Consider the following 18,785-nt stretch of genomic DNA (forward strand, 5'->3'; position numbering starts at 1 on the left):
GCAGCACATGTGAAAGGGATCTAGGTGTTCTGGTTGATCACAAGCTAAACATAAGCCTGCAGTGCGATGTGGCTGTGAAGAAAGCTAATGCAATCTTAGGATGCATTAACAGAAGCATTGTGTCCAGATCAAGGGAGGTGGTAGTTCCGCTCTATTCTGCTATGGTCAGGCTTCACCTGGAGTACTGTGTCCAGTTTTGGGCACCACATGTTAGGAAGGATGTTGACAAGCTCGAGCGTGTCCAGAATAGGGCAACCAGGATGGTGAGAAGGTTGGAATCCAAGTCTTATGAGGAAAGGCTGATTGGGTATGTTTAGCCTGGGAAAGAGAAGGCTTAGAGGGGACATGATGGCAGTCTTCAAGTATTTGAAGGGCTGTCATTTAGAAGATGGAGCAGATCTATTCTCTCTTGCTCCGGATTGCAAGACTAGATCTAATGGGTGGAAATTACAAGGGAGTCATTACCAGCTAAATATCAGGAGAAACTTCCTAACTGTAAGAGTGGTTGAGCAGTGGAACAGTCTGCCTCGGGAGGTGGTGGGTGCTGCTTCGCTGGACGTTTTCAAGCGCAGGCTGGACGACCATCTTTCGGGAATGTTGTAGGGCTATCTTTCGGCTATGCTCCTGCAGAGTGCAGGGGGTTGGACTAGATGACCTGCAAGGTCCCTTCCAACTCTAACATTCTATGATTCTATATCTCCTCCCATGCAAAACTACATAGAAGGTATACTGGAGAGCCTGTACTTCAAATTTTAGCCTAGGCCAACTAACCTTCCCATGTGGCAGAACCTTTTTGCAGGTTGATCCGGAGCTCTTGAATGCCCTCCCTCAGGTAAGCCATCTGGCTCCATCTTTGTGGAAGTTTCACAAGGAGGTGAAAACCCTCTCTTCTTCCATTGCTCTTTCATACCTCAGTTTAGTCTCTGGGGTCGTTTTCCTTGTTGCTTTGCTGCTCCTTTTTCATTTGGATAATATTGATGCAAGTGATAGCTTTGTTATTTCCTGTGTTATACAGCACTTTGGGAGCTCTGAAAAAAGCCAACTTAAAAGCATCAGTAAGCAAACAGTCATTAAAGTAGAGCTGGTGATGGAGCTGCCTGCAAAGAAGATCTAGGAGCTTCTTGGTCTGGTCCATGAATGCCCTTTCTTGTATTCCTGTGCAAGAGTGCCAAGTCAGGTGCACTAAGCACAAATTAGTTCTGCCTTACCTGCTGAGACATCCTGAATATGCACTCTTTCTTGCTAAATTTAACTCACACCAGCAGGCTGCTGGTAGTAGACCACACAAGGCTGACATCAGCCCAGCTGGGACTTGATTTATCAAATTTCCCTTTCTTTTTTGCTGTCAATTGCTCACAGTCCCCTGCGGAGGAAACATCACTGTACACAATGGCACCATCTACTCCCCCGGCTTTCCCAATCAGTACCCCAATTCCCAGGAGTGCTTGTGGCTGCTCACGGTGTCGGTCGGGTATGGCATTTTCCTCAACTTCACTCTGCTGCAAACAGAGCCATACAATGATTTCATCACTGTCTGGTAAGTGGGACTGGGTGGACTGAGAGAATACCAGCGGGGCCCAAACAATTGCCCAGGGGTTGAGGAGATGGTGGGCCATAGAGTGTGGAGGATCAGAACTGCTCTTACACAAGGTAGTGGTGATGAAGGTGTGTTTTGAAACTTCAGCCTCATATGTTTATAATCTGGCATCTTGTTCAGGTGGTTGCTGGCATAAGGGGCCAGCTAGAACAAGTCTACGAGCTACTTAGAGGGAACTCATCTGCCCTCTCCCAACAGGTAGATATGTTAATGTTATTTTGACATAAGGAATAGCCCAGACTAGTCCAAGTGCATCAGAGCTTGGAAGCTAAGCAGGGTCAGCCACAGTTAGTACCTGGGTGGAAGACCAACAAGGAAGACCTGGGTTGCTGCTAGGGGTGCGCAATGTTTTTCTATCCTAAATTTTTCAGTTCGGGTATATTGGACCTGGGGGGGGAGGGAAGGTATTTCTGGAAAATCCCAAGGGGGGTGGGTCTAATAGACCTGAACTGAAAAATACTGGGTGTTGCTTTTTTTTAAAAAAGCCAGCCTGATCTTGGGCCTGGCTTGGCTTCTCTTGCAGCCCAGTTTAAGCCGTGCTGCAGGAGAAGCCAGACCCAAGATCTGCTGTGTCATGAGGAGATTGCTTTCCATGGTGTGCTGATCCTGGCTGAAATGGCTTCTCCTGCAGCCCGGTTTAAACCACGCTGCAGGAGAAGCCAGACCCAGGATCTGCACGCTGCCGGGAGCTATCTCCCCACTGCATGCAGATCCTGGCTGAGATGGTTTCTCCTGCAGCCCCAGTTTAAACCGCACTGTAGGAGAAGCCAGACCCAGGATCTCTGTGCCACGGGGATATTGCTCTCCATGGCATGCTGATCCTGGCTGAGATGGCTTCTCCTGCAGCCCGGTTTAAATGGTGCTGCAGGAGAAGCCAGCCCCAGGATCTGCTGTGCTGCGAGGAGATCCTGGCTGGGATGGCTTCTCCTGCAGCTCAGTTTAAACCACGCTGCAGGAGAAGCCAGTCCCAGGATCTGCATGCCACCAGGACCAAATCAGGCTGCACAAGAAGCCAACCCCAAGCCAAGCCAGTGGGAACAGCCTGCTCCCCCGGGACTGCAGGGACTGCAGAAAAAGCCTGACAAACAACAACTCCCTCCTCTCTGCTGTTTTCGGATCTCCTGGTAATTCCCAAAAATATCCAGGATTTTTTCAGGACCCCCCCCCCCCCAGTTTTCCTGAGAAAACCCAGATACATTTGAGATGCCAAAATATACCTGGAAAATAACAATAAGGTATTTTCCAGGTATATTTTCAGCTCAGGTAGATCCAAATGCACACCCCTAGTTGCTGTGCAGAGCAAGGCAATAGCACACCACCTCTGCTCATCTCTTGCCTTGAAAGCCCCATGAGGTGTTGCCATGAGTCGGTTGCAACTTGATGGCACTTTTATTATTATTATTATAATATAATTAATATGAAAAAGTCCAGTATGTGTTGGTCCAAAACCCTGTGTGTTTTGACCTACCCCAGAAAGTCCTGTATGTGTTGGTCCAAAACCCTGTGTGTTTTGACCAACTCCAGAACATGCAACGAACATGAAATTGAGCAAACTTCAGAGGACGGCGGAAGACAGGAAGGCCTGGCGTGATCTGGTTCATGGGGTCGCGAAGTGTCGGACTCGACTGTGTGACTGAACAACAACAAGAACATGATGGCTCAGTTTGGCCCTACACAGATGATTTTCAAGCATACAGTCTGTTGACTCATGATGCCCTAGTGCCAGTGACTGTTCCTCAGGCCCAGAAGAGACCAACTGGTTGGGTCACTTTTGAAGAAGTAGAAGCAAATGTGAGGCCAATAGAAATTAAATGTTGATTACAAATGGACCTGGGAAGCCATTTATTTATTTTATGGTATTTTTTCTTCTTCTCCAAACTCAAATGCTCCAAGCAGCTTGCAAAGAAAGCATAAAATGCATTATTAATAGTAATAGTAAAGTGCCACCAAGTCACAACCAACTAATGTTGAACCCCCATGGAGTTTTCAAGGCAAGAGATGAGCAGAGGTGGTTTGCCATTGCCTGCCTTTGTGTAGCAACCCTGGACTTCCTTGGTGGTCTCCCAGCCAAGGACTATCCAGGGCTGACCCAGCTTAGCCTCCAAGATCTGACAAGCTTGAACTAATCTGGCCTATTCAGGCAGCTATTAAATACATTATGATGCATTAAAACCGGTAAAATCATTAAATGTATGATCAGTGAAGTCAATACATTAGAGAAAACAGCAGCATAAAACTGGATTAAAACAATTCAGTGAGCAGGAGTCAGTCCAATGAACTGAAACAATATCGCACTGATAAGGATATAGCGCAATTTGGACAATTCAGCAACAAAAACCAAGGGCAAAAAGCAAAGGATAAAACACAAAATAATTGACTTGAACTTTCAAAATTCCTGCTCCCCCAAGAATTGGATTTGCACTGGATTTATGTTAGTATATGAAGGGAATCACACAGAGGAAGATGCTTTGTGATGTATATGGGGTATGTGAGGACAGTGCTGCTGAATGGACATTCAGGCCAAGAGCGGACAAGAGCTATGCTCTTCTTCCCTGCCACCTAGATTAAGGCCAAAGATTGGTAGCATGGCAGTCTGTGCAAAGACACAAGCCTTCAGGATTCCCTCAGTGGCAAGTTGCCTGGACTGACCGAACATTGCAGAACTGGGAGCTTTGTAGCAGAATGTAGGCATCCCCAATCCCTAGGATCACCGGGCTAGGAGTGTTCTGGCCTCTTTATCTCAGGTACAAGTGCCACATTTCATTTGCCTTTTCCAACTGTCTGATCCACTTGGACTCCCAGTTAGATCACTGTATTTTCCCTTTCACCTGTCCAGGGATGGGCCTCAGCAAACAGCCCCACAGCTGGGTGTTTTTACAGGGACTTCAGCAAAGAAAGCCACCCAGAGCTCTTCCAATCAGGTCCTCCTGAAATTCTACAGCGATGCAGCCAACGGAGGGGTCTTTGCCATCCATTTCTATGGTTTGTACCTAAATTTCTAGGGTTCAAGACCTGCATTTTGCTGAACTGGATGTATTACAATAAAATTGGATGTAATACAATAAAATTATTATATGTAATTGTGGTATGATACTGTATTATCTGGCACACAGCAACTTTTCTCTGATGAGTCTAGGCCTGTACAGTCTTTATTCACTTATTTACATCACCATTTACAAACTGTGTTTTCTGCGAAAGGAGAGCACCCAAAGAGGTGTACAAGAAGAAAAAAAATCTAGAGCCACCAAAACAATGCCCATAATTAATAAAATCAGCACCACCAGTCTTCAGAAGGATAATCAACACCATACAAGCTGCAACAGGCAAATGAAACAAAAAACAGAGTTTAAATGGCAACCATGTCTACAGGCCTTTGATTAACCTGGTAGGCTTTGGAAAAAGCCAGGTCTCCCCAAATGTTGATTACAGCCTCCCTGCTTATTCTTAAATGTTCAAATGTCTTGCATGGACCTTGAATGTACATGTTCATGCTGTAACGTGTTGTTCATCACCTTCTCAGCTTATCAGCTTTCAAGATGTCAGCCTCCAACCATGGTCCCCAATGCCGAAATTATCACCGAAAATGAGGACTTCAACATAGGTACCAACTGCATGCTCACGTTTGCAAAATACTCTGCTCCCAAATGTTCCCTTCCATTCCTAATTGGGTCTCTTCCTCCTGTCTTCCCTCTGCTCCCCACCTCATGCAGCATGTCCCCTTCAGGGCATGTTTGCTGTACAAGTCAGAACCTTATTGAAGTGCCATGATACCCAGCCAAAGGAATCTTGGAAGGTGTGGGTTTTGTTTTTGAGAAGAAGAGCTGTTACTAAAATTGCACTTGAGGCTGTGTGGGGGGGAAATAACCCTCCCTGAAGGTTGAAAATTAGCACAGAAGGTTCACAAAGTGTAGAAATGACCTTTCCTCTCATCCAAGTTTTGGGCATTTCTTCTTCTGTACCCTCTTCTCCAGGTGACATCATTCGGTACCGATGTCTTCCTGGCTTCATCCTGGATGGAAACGAAATCCTGACATGCAGGCTCAGTACCCACCTCCAGTTTGAAGGGCCTCCTCCAACGTGCGAAGGTAGGCGGCTTTAGGCTCCTTAAAGGTCTAGTGTGCACATGCAGTAGAAGGTGACAGAAATGGTAGCCAGCAAACAGCTGGTTGCCCTCAGAAGTGGTTTTGATAGGATCCACCTGTGGCTTTCAGCAATGATAGCTAGGAATGGAAATGATATGTTCAGAGGTGGGGTCTATATGGACAACAAGAAAACTGGCAATAGTTTGCTCTTTCATGACTATAGATATCTGTCTGTTTGCTGTTATAAGGATAATACCAAACTCAAGGGGCCCTTAGTATGATTTTAGCAAGTCTCTGACTTTTAGCCATCTCTGACTTTAGAGATTTTGTTGTTTACCCAAGTCCCAGGGAGGGACAGGGACAAGGGTTCCATACATGCCATTCAACTGGGATGTGCTTGTAGGGCATTCTTCTCCAACAGATTTTCACATTATAACAACTTCTTAATTGAACACTAAGATTTCAAGGTGTATTTGTATCAGAATGAAGGATTTGAGTAAGGTAGATGGTGCAATAGTTCAGTTCAGTTCAATTTATTGCATATGGCCAATGGCCGTTACAAATACAATGCAATACAATACAATGCAATAAAAGTTATAAAATACAGAATAGGATCTGCATTAAAACACAGGAAATAAAAATATATGTGTGTCTAGCATGAAACTGATTACAAGCTTAAAATAATACAAGATAAAATAGTACAAGATAAAAAGCCAGCGAAGCATACAAAATAAATATAAGGTTTGGGAAAATTTACTAAAAAGGACCTTATATACCTTAACATAGCCTTGGCTATTTAGCAAGAGAAGAATTAATCAACTTAATTCGAATTTTCTTTGCCGCTAGGGCAAAGAGCGCAACCTTGTACAAATACTCTGGCTCCACTTCTGCAAGTAAAGTTATACCTTTTCCGGATGTAGTGCAGGGGCCTAATTTATCTAAGATGTAATTCTGAAGAGGGTGTCTGCTGGAGAGATTTGTGCGAATGGACTTGTAGGCATGAGAATGGAGAATCGGTACAGAGACATTAGTACAGATTGGGCTGCACAAAATCCTATGCAGTTGTAGGATGTAAATTGTGCGTTTTGAGGTCCCAAAAGTGCACGGTTCACCTTTTTCATACCTATTTGTGGTCGCTGCTCCTGTGGTGTATTACTGCTTTCCCCCCATTTTGATGAGGATTGTTTCTTCTTTACTGTGTGACACACACACACCCAACCACCAGGGATCACGTTATGATGAGATGGCCATACCGTACTAGGTGATGAAGTTTCCATGTGATGGCTATATGATAACACTGTGTAGCCAATTAGATTTTGGCTGTATTATGACCTTAGGATTCTCTGTAACCATTCAGTTTTGGCTCTGTGATGACATTATGATGCTATGTTTTCATGTTTTTTGGGGGGAGAAACATGCCTTCCCCTCCCCTTTCAGATCAATCCTAATTATGAACAAACAAACATACGAACACACCTGTGAATTTTGATGGGTCTCTATTTGTAACACTCTAATTACATTCAGGTGGGATATTAAGGGCCATTACATATTCAGGCAAACAAGCAGACCCGTTAACCTTTATTTATTGATTTTAATTTATAGTCAGCCCTTTCCTGAACGCTCGGGGAAGGTAGCAATTATATGGAAGAAAATGGGAAATTTCAATTAAAGCTCCATTTTCAAGGCGTTAAAGTAAAGTGAGCACTGAAATAAAGCACTAACCTGTTGGCCTAACCCAACCCGAGAAAGCCTGTCTGAATAGAAAGGTCTCCTCTGTGGTCAGAGGCAGACTGTGTCAGAGTGCCCTGCTGCTGAGCTTTCATAGAAGAAGAGTAGGTTTTTATACCCCATTTTTCTCTACCTTAAGGAATCTCAAAGCTGCTTGCAGTTGCCTTCCCTTCCTCTCCCCACAACAGGCACCTTGTGAGGCAGGTGGGGCTGAGAGTTCTGAGAGAACTGTGACTGGCCCAAGGTTAGCCAGCTGGCTGCATGTGGAAGAGTGGAGGATCAAATCTAGTTCTCCAGATTAGAGTCCACTGCTGATAACTGCTATACCATGCTGGCTCTGGCTGACCCTTGCTGGAAAGAGAATGTTGGACCACATTGGCCTTTGGTCTCCTCAAACACAGCAGTTCTATGCTCTTCTGTTTCCAAAAGATGCTCGGGCTTTGAAGAGCTTCCAAGAGGGGCATTTCAGACTTAAGCAGCTGCCAAGAAGGGCAGCTGTGCTTCCGTTGAGCTTGAACGTAAAGCACCCTGGGTAGCAGAGTTAAGAGAGCACACTTGCATGATGTTGGAGAATACAGTGAGGGATGAAGCAGCTTTTGAAATCTGAGTCAGGGCCAACCCTTTAAGGCAAGGGTCCCCAACCTTGTTGAGCCTGCATGCACCTTTGGAATTCTGATACCAGGTGGTGGGTGCAACAACAAATCGGCTGCCACAGAAGTTTGCAACAATCACAGAATGTTAGGAAGTGAGGTCATGCATAACTCTAATCATAACTCTTTCAACATTTCAGGCAAAAGCTCTCTTTTAACAGGCTGCCTTTTAAAAATGAAAATATTGTTTAAAAATGTTTTCTTGCATACACAGACAGTGTATGCTGCTGAAACAACTTTAAAAAAATCTGCCCGGCCAATCAGATCTCCAGTAACCAGTCAGAAGCCCTGCTGGGCAAAAGACCCACCTGTCCCTGCCCACTCTCTGAAAACATTTGACCAGCATCCAGAAATGTGTCAGCGGGTGGCACAGTGGGGACCTTGCCTTAAGGGGATAATCACAGTTAACTTGTGCTAGTACCAACAATATCTTGGTCTCTTCTGTTCCTTCAGCCCAGTGCCCAATGAACAAGGTCCTGACAGACTCCTGGGGGGTGATCCTGAGCCCAGCTGCCACAGGCAGCTACCCCCACTTCCAGACTTGCTCTTGGGTGATCAGAGTGGAGCCTGACTATAACATCTCCCTCACCGTTGACTATTTCTTGAGCGAGAAGCAGTACGATGAGTTTGGGATCTTCGATGGTGAGTCACCCATATCATTCTGGGGTAGTGTTGACCAGTTCGGTTCTTTAAGCCATGTAAATTTGTAGAAGCTAGGGAAAGCAATTATTTAGAGCATTATGAATAGTATCAAGAGAGTGGATGGAATCGTTTTTTCTCCTTGTAATCTTCTCATATGGGGTCACTGACGCTAATTTGGGAGGAAACTCAAGACAGTGGGAAGGAGGAAGTTCCTCATAATGATGCACAAATCTGTGCCCTGTGTGAACCCTTGGCTGAATTGGAATCACACAGTCGGAGTCCAGCAAGTTAGATGAATATCTGTTTATTGCAATTAAAACAGGAAATACAGGGTTGAGTACCTTACAGCACTTAGCAACACCAAGCTGTATTCTGCCTTAACCAGGAAGGGCAGAGGGTCTTATACCCCAAATGACATCACATATAATTTACACATTCAAGGACCTTTAATTAGTACCAAGCAGTTACCATCAAAGGATGAGATGGTTAGACAGTGTCATCGATGCAACGAACATGAAGTTGAGCAAACTTCAGAGCATGGCGGAAGACCGGAAGGCCTGGCGGGAGCTGGTCCATGGGGTCGCAAAGAGTCGGACTCGACTGTGCGACTGAACAACAAGAAGTTAACATCATAAAAGCATCATTTGACTAAACCTTACTGTTGGTCTCTCCTGATACTGGTCATGGATGTCAGTGATTGCATTTGTTTATCTGGTCTTCAGAACAATGGGAACATTAAAGAACTCTGGGACCCTTTCTGGCCTCGCTTATAGAGAGCTAGCTGATAAGGACTATGATTCACATTAAACTTGGCTCTTGGTGTCCTTGCAACTCCTAATTCCATCTACAAAGGCTTGTTTTTTTTAAAAAAAAAATGCAATTATAAAATATATATGTTCCTGCTATAAGTTTCTCTATCTGGGTTACATACCAAGATCTGAATCTATTATGATTCAACTTTTAAAGGCACAGTGACAGCTGTCAATATATATATCAAAGAGAGAGTGTCAGAAATCACATTCAGAAATCACATTCTTTCTCCCTTGTCCTACAATCTCCCCTCTTGGTGAAATGACCACCCTAAGGCTTATTGCCACCATTAAGAGCTGTGTCTACTGGAACTGAGTACTCAGGATCCTCAGCCCAATACTTGGCAACCATCATCATTTGTTCAACTGTTGAGCTGGGACTTCTGGGAACCGCAGAAGCACAACAAGCTATTATGGTGGGGGTACATTGTATGCAAAGACAAATCCCAAAGATCAGTAAAATTCCTACCAGAACAAACGTTAAAACAGTATAAACAGTTGACCCCAAACCAGTGAACCAACTCCCAAACCAATCCCCCCACCCATGAGAAGGTATAATTCCTCTTGAAATGTCTTGGATATTCTTGATGTTTCGTCTAATAGAAGCTGAATGATTGCTCAGGTTCAAATAACACATGCCTTCAAATTCAACGCAGTTATGCCCTGCCCTGAGCAGCAGGTAGTCTATAGCCATTCTGTTCTGGATGGTAGCCTTTTCATTGTCATGGAGGTCTGCCAGCATACTTTCCAAAGCCTGGGATGTATCATTCATCAAATGGGTCAGTCTGCAGGCAAGGGGACCAATATTCTCAGAATTAATGGCGGCCAGGGCAGGGACCCCAACCAGGGATGTGACCAGGGCTGTAGATTCATTGGTGGAAAACAATCTCATCGAGGGGTCACATTTCTCATCGATCTCAGTATAGCTGCACTTTGAGTGGGAAAGTTGTGGTTTTCCAAGGAGTCAAGAAAGTTGTTAGGCGACCATAGGCACAAGGGTCGCCCAGAATGTTGCCGGGCACATAGGAATAAGCAACTAATCCACAAAACAGGAAACATCCTTTAGAGAGTGTAGTGTGCCAGGCATAAGACGGAGTGGATTCTGTCTGATTACACTCGAGTTGATGGTTGGTGACGTTGAGGCAGGTAGATGTACATCCCTTGAAAAACAGGCAGAGGTCAGCAGGTATGACTCTTGTGATTTTGACAGCAAACATGTTTTTGGTGAGTAGATGGACTTGGTTGCCCCATTCTGGGTTGGTGTTGAGGGTTGGACCGTGATGGTCCATCAAGCTGGGTGGAATAGTTTCTAATTCAGGCTTATCAGGACTCTCCAAAGGCAGGATGCAAACAGGGCATGGGCATTGGTCCCGCTGTGAAGGCAAAATTCGCTGAGGTTCAGGCGTTGTGCAAGGCTGATCCAAACATTCTGGGAGTGGTCCCACTGGGAATCTTGGGCGATGACAAGCAGGCTACAGACGATCAAAAATCCGAACTGGGGCTGGAACCTCATTCTCTATTTTGGCGCAGTCTGAGCAGGCAGGTGGGGGTTGTCAGCCACCACAATTCGTCTAGGCTGAGATTGACTCTACGGAGCCTCTCCTCCCCCCCCAAAAAAAAGTATAACAGACTAAAAGCAGGATCTAGCTATAGGATATGTGGTTCACTGGCGGTGAAACAGATAGCGGAGACCGTCCAGGGCCTCAACACTTTAGGGTTCTTGTGAAGTAGGCACTTGGCTCTCAATGGTCACTCAAGTCCTGGTTTTCTCGAGACCTTCCGGTTGTGTCTCCTCTGCAGCAAATCTTAGATCTGGAGGGGACTGGTCTGTAGTGGCTGCAGAATATGAGGCTTTGTAGATGGAATTAGGAGTTCTTCGCCATACCATGTGGTGGTCTGTAGCTAAGACAGAACATCCATGGAAGTCATTGATCACCAACTGTGGTGGTTAAATGGAGCCTCTGTATTCAGAGCATGTTTATCTCTGAGTATCAGATGCTCAGACAGAAGGTCTGTTGGCATTCTGCTCATCTTGCAAGCTTAACATTGCCTGATTTTGATCCAGCAGGGATCTTAGCATGTTCTTTTGGGTCTGCTGTTTCCTACAGGTCCTTCGGGCCACAGTCCACTGCTGTTGTCCCTGAGTGGAAACTATTCAGCCCCTCTCACTGCAACCAGCACTGGGAATAGAGTCTACCTCCATTGGTCCTCTGACCATGCCTACAGCCAAAAGGGCTTCCGGATTCGCTACTCAGGTTAGTAAATGGCAGAGGAAGAAGGGTCAGGACTGATGCATGAAGCTGTGAAAGATGAGCAGAGAAATTTATGCACTGATTTTTTTTCCTGGTATAAATCTGTTGCTAGAATTCTTTCATCTCCCATTTCTTGCATATAAAAATAACCCATCAGTTTTCTTCAGCTCTCTTCCTGCTTTTTCTACTCTTGTGTAACCAAGCCGAACAACACGGTTTCCAATTGTGTCTCTTGCTTTTACTGTTTCAATAAATTGACATGAGGTTCCCCCCGTCCCCTTCAAAAATTGGTAACCTTGAGCATATTCCCTAACAACATGGGCAGGCTATTCTAATCTACAACAGAGGTTGTATTATTTAATCTGAACTTTTAAGATACAGTGATTTAACTCCAACCCCAGTATAGGATCAGATTTGCATGTGGCTATGATCTCCTGTGGAGGGAAATCTTTCAGGTTATGAAGAATGTGACAGGTATGAATTGCAGGCTCATGAGAAATCACTGGGCAGAAAAATAATACGTACAGTTTTCCTGACCCATATGTCTCCCTCCAACATATTATGGGCTCTTAAAACAAAACCAAGACAATTCCTGTATTTACACACCCCATTTCCCCAATCTGGTGCTTAGCTGCTTTCTGTCATGGGTTAGTCAGGACTTGGGAGAAGAGGAGCCCTGTGTAGCCAGCTCTGAATCAGCAGAAGCCAGCAAGCAGGAAGAGGAACTGCACGCTTGTCAGGACTCATAGCCAGAGCTATTTTGGGGCAGGAACGCACAGGAACGGAGCTCTGCCTGGCTTCAGAGTTGGCCACGCCCACTACAGACAAAACCTCTGTGTGCGTGGCTACAGAGGGAAGGCCTGGAGAGTGACTGAGGTGGGTGGGCCGGGGGGGGGGGCTGAAAGGATCAGGGAGGCATTTAAATGCCTCCCTGTGCCTTCCCCAGCCTGTCCAAGGGCCGGCTTGCCTGGGCTCCCCAGAGCCGCAGGGCACCCGGGCAAGCCAAGGGAAGGCATGTGGGTGTGGCCTAATATGCTAATGAGTTTCTGCTGATGGGTGTGGCCTATTATGCTAATGACTTCCTGCTGGGCTTTTTCTACCAAAAATGCCCTGCTCACAGCTAACAGCTGGTGCAGAGCCACCAACACCCTCCAGCCCTGACTCAACAGGTGAAACTAAGTTAGTCAGCCCTCCAGTTTCACCCACACCCTTGGAGCACTGCAAGACAGAGGCTATGAGCAGAACTAAAAGACAGACAACAAAGTGTTCACCTCCTGGCCCAACATCAGCTGCTTGAGTAGTTGCAGGATTACTTCCAAGCTAGTTGCAAATATGTTCCATGGGCATATGCCTATAAAAACCAGCCAAGGAAAGCTGTTAGGTGCCGAAGCAACAAGTCATCTTACTGCTGACTCTGCAACCACTGCACAAGACTTTGCCTCGCTCGTGTGACTCCCGGACTGGCTCTTGACCTGACCTCTCAGCTCTGTGATCTCTGCCAGTGAATAACCCTTGGACTGCCTGACAACCCTGGATAACCCTGCTTATTGGACAACCCTTCAGTAATTACTTGCTCATGTCTGGACTCTGGAACTGAACCCTAGACCTGGCTTTTTGCATTTGGACTCTTGCTACCCGCAAAGAACGCACATCTACTCTACCTGCCCCACAACATTTTCAGTGTTCAATCTTGGAGAGAGTAGTAATGTACATTCAGATATTCCTGAGTTAAAACTATACCCAGAATTTGCTGTTTTGTTTTGGCTTGGGATATCCAAAACAGCAAAAGGTGCAGTCCTGAAATTTTGGAATTCCTGAAGATGGGCATCCAGAGCTGGATCTCTGAAGTAGATCCCAGCCATTGGGCAGGTTCATACAGGAGCAGGCAATCCTTCAGGCTGCTTTAAAGATCAGAACCAACCACTTTGAATTGTGCCTGGAAATGAAATGGAAGCCACTAACTTTCTTTGAAAGCGGGGAAAAGGTGCTTCCAAGCATCCCTGGTTAGTCAACTATCTTGCGCTGTCATTCCAAAGACCAGCTGAAGCCTCCAGACAGGCAGCTCCACATACAGCACGCTGTTGTGAAGTAACATTACAGTTGTGTTCTGTGGCTATATTTCCTTAGCAAGCTGAGAATACTGTCTGAGCAATTTCTTTTTGTTTCTGCCACTTCTGTCTTGTGGGAAATGGCAATTTAAAAAAAAATCCTTCCCAGAAGAGGAATAGTAGCCAGTTTCCACATTATTATTTTCAGTGGTCTTGGTTTCATATGAACTTTAATTACTCTGTCTGTATAAAAGCAATTACAGAATGTTTGGCAAAGAGTTTCTTAAGATTAAAGAACCCGCTCTTGGAACGTAGCACATTTTAATTACTTAATGAAAAGCAATCAAACTTGGGACAGGAACACATATAAATGTGTCATAAATAAGTTAGTGCTGTTATTCGGTAAATGAATGAAATTAATATTTAATTGACAGAAAATATGTTCTTTTTCGTTGCTGAATGAACATTGGTGGCTTTGTTATTTTGTGTTGTTTGTGAGTTTCCTTTTTATCAGAGCATGTCCAATACAGGAACAGAGGAGAGTTATGCACTTCTAGTGGAGACTAATTGGAAAGAGATTAGGTCAGAGCAGTCAAGCATGCAAAGATGTACTGAGTTGCCCTCCTTTGTGGGTGGGTACTTTGGGGCTATGGGATCCCATAATTTTTTGCAGGTTTTTTAAACATTTTATTAATTGATTTTTCATGGCAGGGAATTTAGTATTATTCCTTGGTCACTCTCAGTGTCTATATTCTACCTGTCCAGCATTTCTTCACCATTCCCTTCCCTCTGTTCCACTAGTCCAAATTAATTCGGTGTTTTGCTGCCGAATTTGGGGTTCTTTGTTTCGGTATATACAGCATGTGGAGGGATTTTGATCGTCATTCCAGCAGAATAGTAATTTGCAATAGCACACTTTCCAAACTAATTTAGTTGCTCAAACCATTGCCAGGTACCTGTGCTCTCTCTGTAATGGCTTTCTGAATTATTGGTGGCTTGAATTGCATGACTTTAATAGTCTGAACAGCTTTTAATTGTCTTTGATTGCTTTCTGCAAGCTACCTGGGGATTGTTTTTTTGATGGAAGGGAGGGATAGAAATAAATTTCGATAATGTTGGACAAGCCTGAAAGACAAGCAATAAAGACAACAGAGCATTTTAGTTAGCCAAACCTGGGACATCATCATGAGCAGCGCAATGGATGTGTATATCATCTGCAATATTTATGGCTCTTGTAAGCATAAAATGAGGAAACAAAACGGGTCCCTGTCCCAAGGCACCCACAGTCTAAATTTCAACAAGAAGAGAGAAAAACTTAGGGTGGTGTGGGAAGGGAGAGATTGAAGAAATGTAGGAATATATACACAAGTGCAGTTCCTTGTACAATGATATATTTATTTATTTTACTTCATTTGTACCCCACCTTTTTCCCCAGTAGGGACCCAAGGTGGCGTACAGCATTCTACCATTCTCTATTTTGTCCTCACAACAAACCTGTAAAGGTGGGCTAGGCTGAAAGTGTGACTATCCAAAGTTACCCAGCAAGCTCCCAAGGCAGAGTGGGGGATTCAAACCTGGGTCTCCCAGATGCTGTTCTGATACTCTAACCACTACACCACACTGGTTAAGACAAACATTTCTTTGAAGAGGTGAGATTTGAGAAGGGGAGAGACAGGAGCCCTGGGCACAGTGCCCAAATTAGACGAGGGGATCAGAGTCAAACATGACTGTTCCATCACCACCCTAGTACACATGACTTCCCACAATGGGCATCACATTTGGACAGAGGCATACATAAATATGTCCATTGTACATGATCCATACTCTTCACAGTGGGGATGTTAGAGATCATGCATATTGGGCCTTCATGCATTTCGGCCCTGCCGCACATACATCTCTATTTGCCCAGGGTGTTTTCTACGTAGCCCATCAGGCAGGTCCAGGAGCCAGGTACGCATATTGCAAAGTGCAGCCCCATTTCCCTCATTGCAGAGTTCTATCATCTGTGCATGAGGCGGAGGGAAATGCAGGATGAACATGAGCATGCATGTGTCTATGTATCTTCATACTCTTCAAACTTGATTTAATAATTTTGAGCATGTACCTTTCGTCCTTCATTTAGCCCCCTACTGCAGCCTCCCTCCACCTCCTTTCCATGGCTCCATCCTTAGCCACACTGGCCTGCAGCCAGGAAGCACCATCCGGTTCAGTTGCGACCCTGGATACCGTCTCATCGGCCACAGCATCACCACCTGTGTGAGACACCCTCAACGTTACTACCACTGGAATGAAGCCATCCCGCTGTGCCAAGGTGGGCAGAATCAAATTGATGTTATTAGAATACTATCAGCATTCAAGGTGTCCCTTTGAAACGTCTTGCAATGAAATGGTTCTCGGCCTTGAGTTTATCCTGAAAATTTGGAGACAAAGCAGGCAGTTGTGGAGGAAAATGGTAATGGAGCTGAGGTGAATAATAGCCATACTTTCAAGTTAAATCTATGACATGAAGGCATAGGGATACAGGTAGGGGGTATAGCTCGGTGGTAGAGCATCTGTTTGACATGCTGAAGGTCCCAGGTTCAGCCCCTGGCATCTCCTGTTAAAAGGCTCAGACAGCAGGTGGTGTGAAAAACTTCTACCTGAGAGCCACTGCCAGTAGGAATAAACAAGACTGGCCTTGGTAGACGGATGGTCTGACTCAGCATAAGACAAGTTTCATATATTTATAATAATTTTATTTATTAGGACTTGCAACTTTTTACTTTGTCCTAGAGGTTGTGAGTGGGCAGCTATGAGCGAGACATTAAATTGCAGTAAGGAGAAGGATCTGTAACGGTAGTATTCTCGTGTGCCCAGTGATGCATTCACAACACATCTTTTGTCCCCAGCTTTTCCACGAAAACAATTAATTTGCGTTTCTGCTGCTTGGCTACTTTTCGCTGTCTCCATTTTCAAAAATATCTCTGTAACCATGAGAACCAGAAACTTAAAAAAAGAAAAAAAGAAAGAAAAAGTAACAGCCTTCCTCATGGCTGGCACAAGATTTCACATAGCTGCCTCCAGTGAAAGCATGATATGATACCACGGGAACGTGGCCTTTCTGGGTAAGGGTCTTTCCTCGGTGCCAAAGGTGCAAATTGCTGCCTTTGGGATGAGGCATGAATCAGAATATTGAACAGCAACACACCATTTTGAGGCCTGTCCCACTTCCTGGGGAGGGGCTGTGGCTCACTGGCGGAGCCTCTGCTTGGCCTGCAGAAGGGTAGTTCAGGAGGTTTGAGGGTTAGGATATCCTGGTAGGGCTTAGAGTAGCTAGTTGACAAACTGTATATTAGAGAGCCATTAGGTTACTTTTTGTACTATAGGGAATTAGATAGTGGAAAGAGCAAGGAGCTACTGATTTAACCTGACGCTGTTGGAAACAGCCTTGGTGGAGGAGCTGCCTAGTGTAGCCAATACCAGAAGTCAGTGGCTGGGGCATAGACCGGCGGATACAGCAATGCTGGCGCAGCAGATTCCGGTGCTGTTGGGGAGGGGAAAGTTTAGCAGTGGGTCTAGGCAAAAGATCAAGGGAAGGGCCCTGAGAAAAAGTATGGCTCGGTGCCCTTCCAGCCTACGACCCATCCCAAGGGAGGTCAGCAGTGGGACTCGGAAGATGAACCCCTCTCTGTCATTGGTGTTATGTAATGCCAGGTCCATCAACAACAAGATGACAGTCCTCCAGGACTTCGTCATGGAACAACAAGCGGACTTGGCATGCATGTGTCACGGCAGGACCAGGGGGCGTGACGCAAGCAAGCAAAAGTCCAGGAACAGTCCGAGGTCAAGCCGGGCAAATCAGGTAGCAAGGTTCAAGCAGGTTTAAATCACAGTCCAAAAGCAGGGTCAGACATACCAAAGTTTCAAGTCCATAAATCACAACAATACCAGAGGAGTCAGAGATGAACGCAGGGTCAACAAAGCCAAAGGTCAAAAGCCGAGGATCAAGCCGAGAAGAATTCCACAAGGTCTGGAGCAGAGATGCAAGGATTCAGGTCCTGAACAAACGACGTTGCCAGCACAAATGACTGCTGGCAACAGACTTGCATATATACAGTGCTAGCTAATCAACTCATTAGCTAGCCAGGAGTGAGGACAGGATCCTGTCAGTAATCAGGGCTAAGAGATCTTCTGGCACGCATGCGTGCATTCTGCCTTCGCTCTCTCAGCTGTTGTCTTCTTACATTCCTGAGCCTGGTTACAGGTGGAGGCGAGTCTGATGATGAATTACTGGGCTGCAGCAGAGACTGATCCCTTGCAGGTGTTCCCTGGGAGGCTCTATCCTCCTCACCACTTAGATAGCTTTCAGCTACAGGATCCAGTCTTTGCCTTTCTGCTGCAGTACTGTCCTCAGGAGCCTGTTCAGGGTCCTCAGGAGCCTGTTCAGGGGCATCAGCAAAGGCAGGCATGACATCAGCAGGGGCAGGCATGACAATCGGGAGCTTCAGACCCTGGTGTCGCGCCAGGCTTCAAGTTGCCAGTTACCCCCTGCTTACACTGCAAGCCTCCCGCTTTCGCGGAAGAACTTGCCTTCTGGATCGTCTCCCGTCCGTCCATCCACACGTGGCCCTCTTCTCCGTATCAACTCTCCTCCTGTCTTGTTGGCCTTCATCTCCCAGTTTGCCTCAGTCTGGGGGAGAGACAAAGAGTAGGACTGAAAGGCCCGTCTGAGGCCTCAGGGCCCGTAGATCCCCATGCACCAGGCCGGGCATACGCTCGATTTGATCTTCATTGCGGGGATTACAGTGGACCGGATTACTGCAATGGCAATACCATGGTCGGACCACTACTCCCTGAAGGCCCATCTGAATGTCCCACCCCGACCCTGTTTAGGCGGCGAGCAGATTTTAGCTCGCCCGTGGAGCCAAATGGACCATGTACGGCTTCAGATGGCTCTGCAGGATGCGATACCCCCTGGCGGCTCATTAGATGAGCTTG

General features: G+C 45.7%; 1 protein-coding gene across 1 annotated transcript in view; it reads left to right on the forward strand.

Moving 5' to 3' along the window:
* The window catches only part of CSMD2 (CUB and Sushi multiple domains 2), a 268,238-nt gene that overhangs the window by 157,215 nt on the left and 92,238 nt on the right, over positions 1–18,785 (forward strand). Inside the window, exons 25-31 of the mRNA XM_015424095.1 lie at positions 1,360–1,537; positions 4,434–4,579; positions 5,118–5,198; positions 5,569–5,682; positions 8,511–8,699; positions 11,617–11,763; positions 15,931–16,119. Coding sequence (XP_015279581.1) covers positions 1,360–1,537; positions 4,434–4,579; positions 5,118–5,198; positions 5,569–5,682; positions 8,511–8,699; positions 11,617–11,763; positions 15,931–16,119 — 1,044 coding nt within the window. The remainder of the gene's footprint in view (positions 1–1,359; positions 1,538–4,433; positions 4,580–5,117; positions 5,199–5,568; positions 5,683–8,510; positions 8,700–11,616; positions 11,764–15,930; positions 16,120–18,785) is intronic.

The sequence above is a fragment of the Gekko japonicus genome, unplaced genomic scaffold, assembly GCF_001447785.1.
Source record: "Gekko japonicus isolate JY-2015 unplaced genomic scaffold, Gekko_japonicus_V1.1 scaffold877, whole genome shotgun sequence".
NCBI classification, from domain to species: Eukaryota; Metazoa; Chordata; class Lepidosauria; order Squamata; family Gekkonidae; genus Gekko; species Gekko japonicus.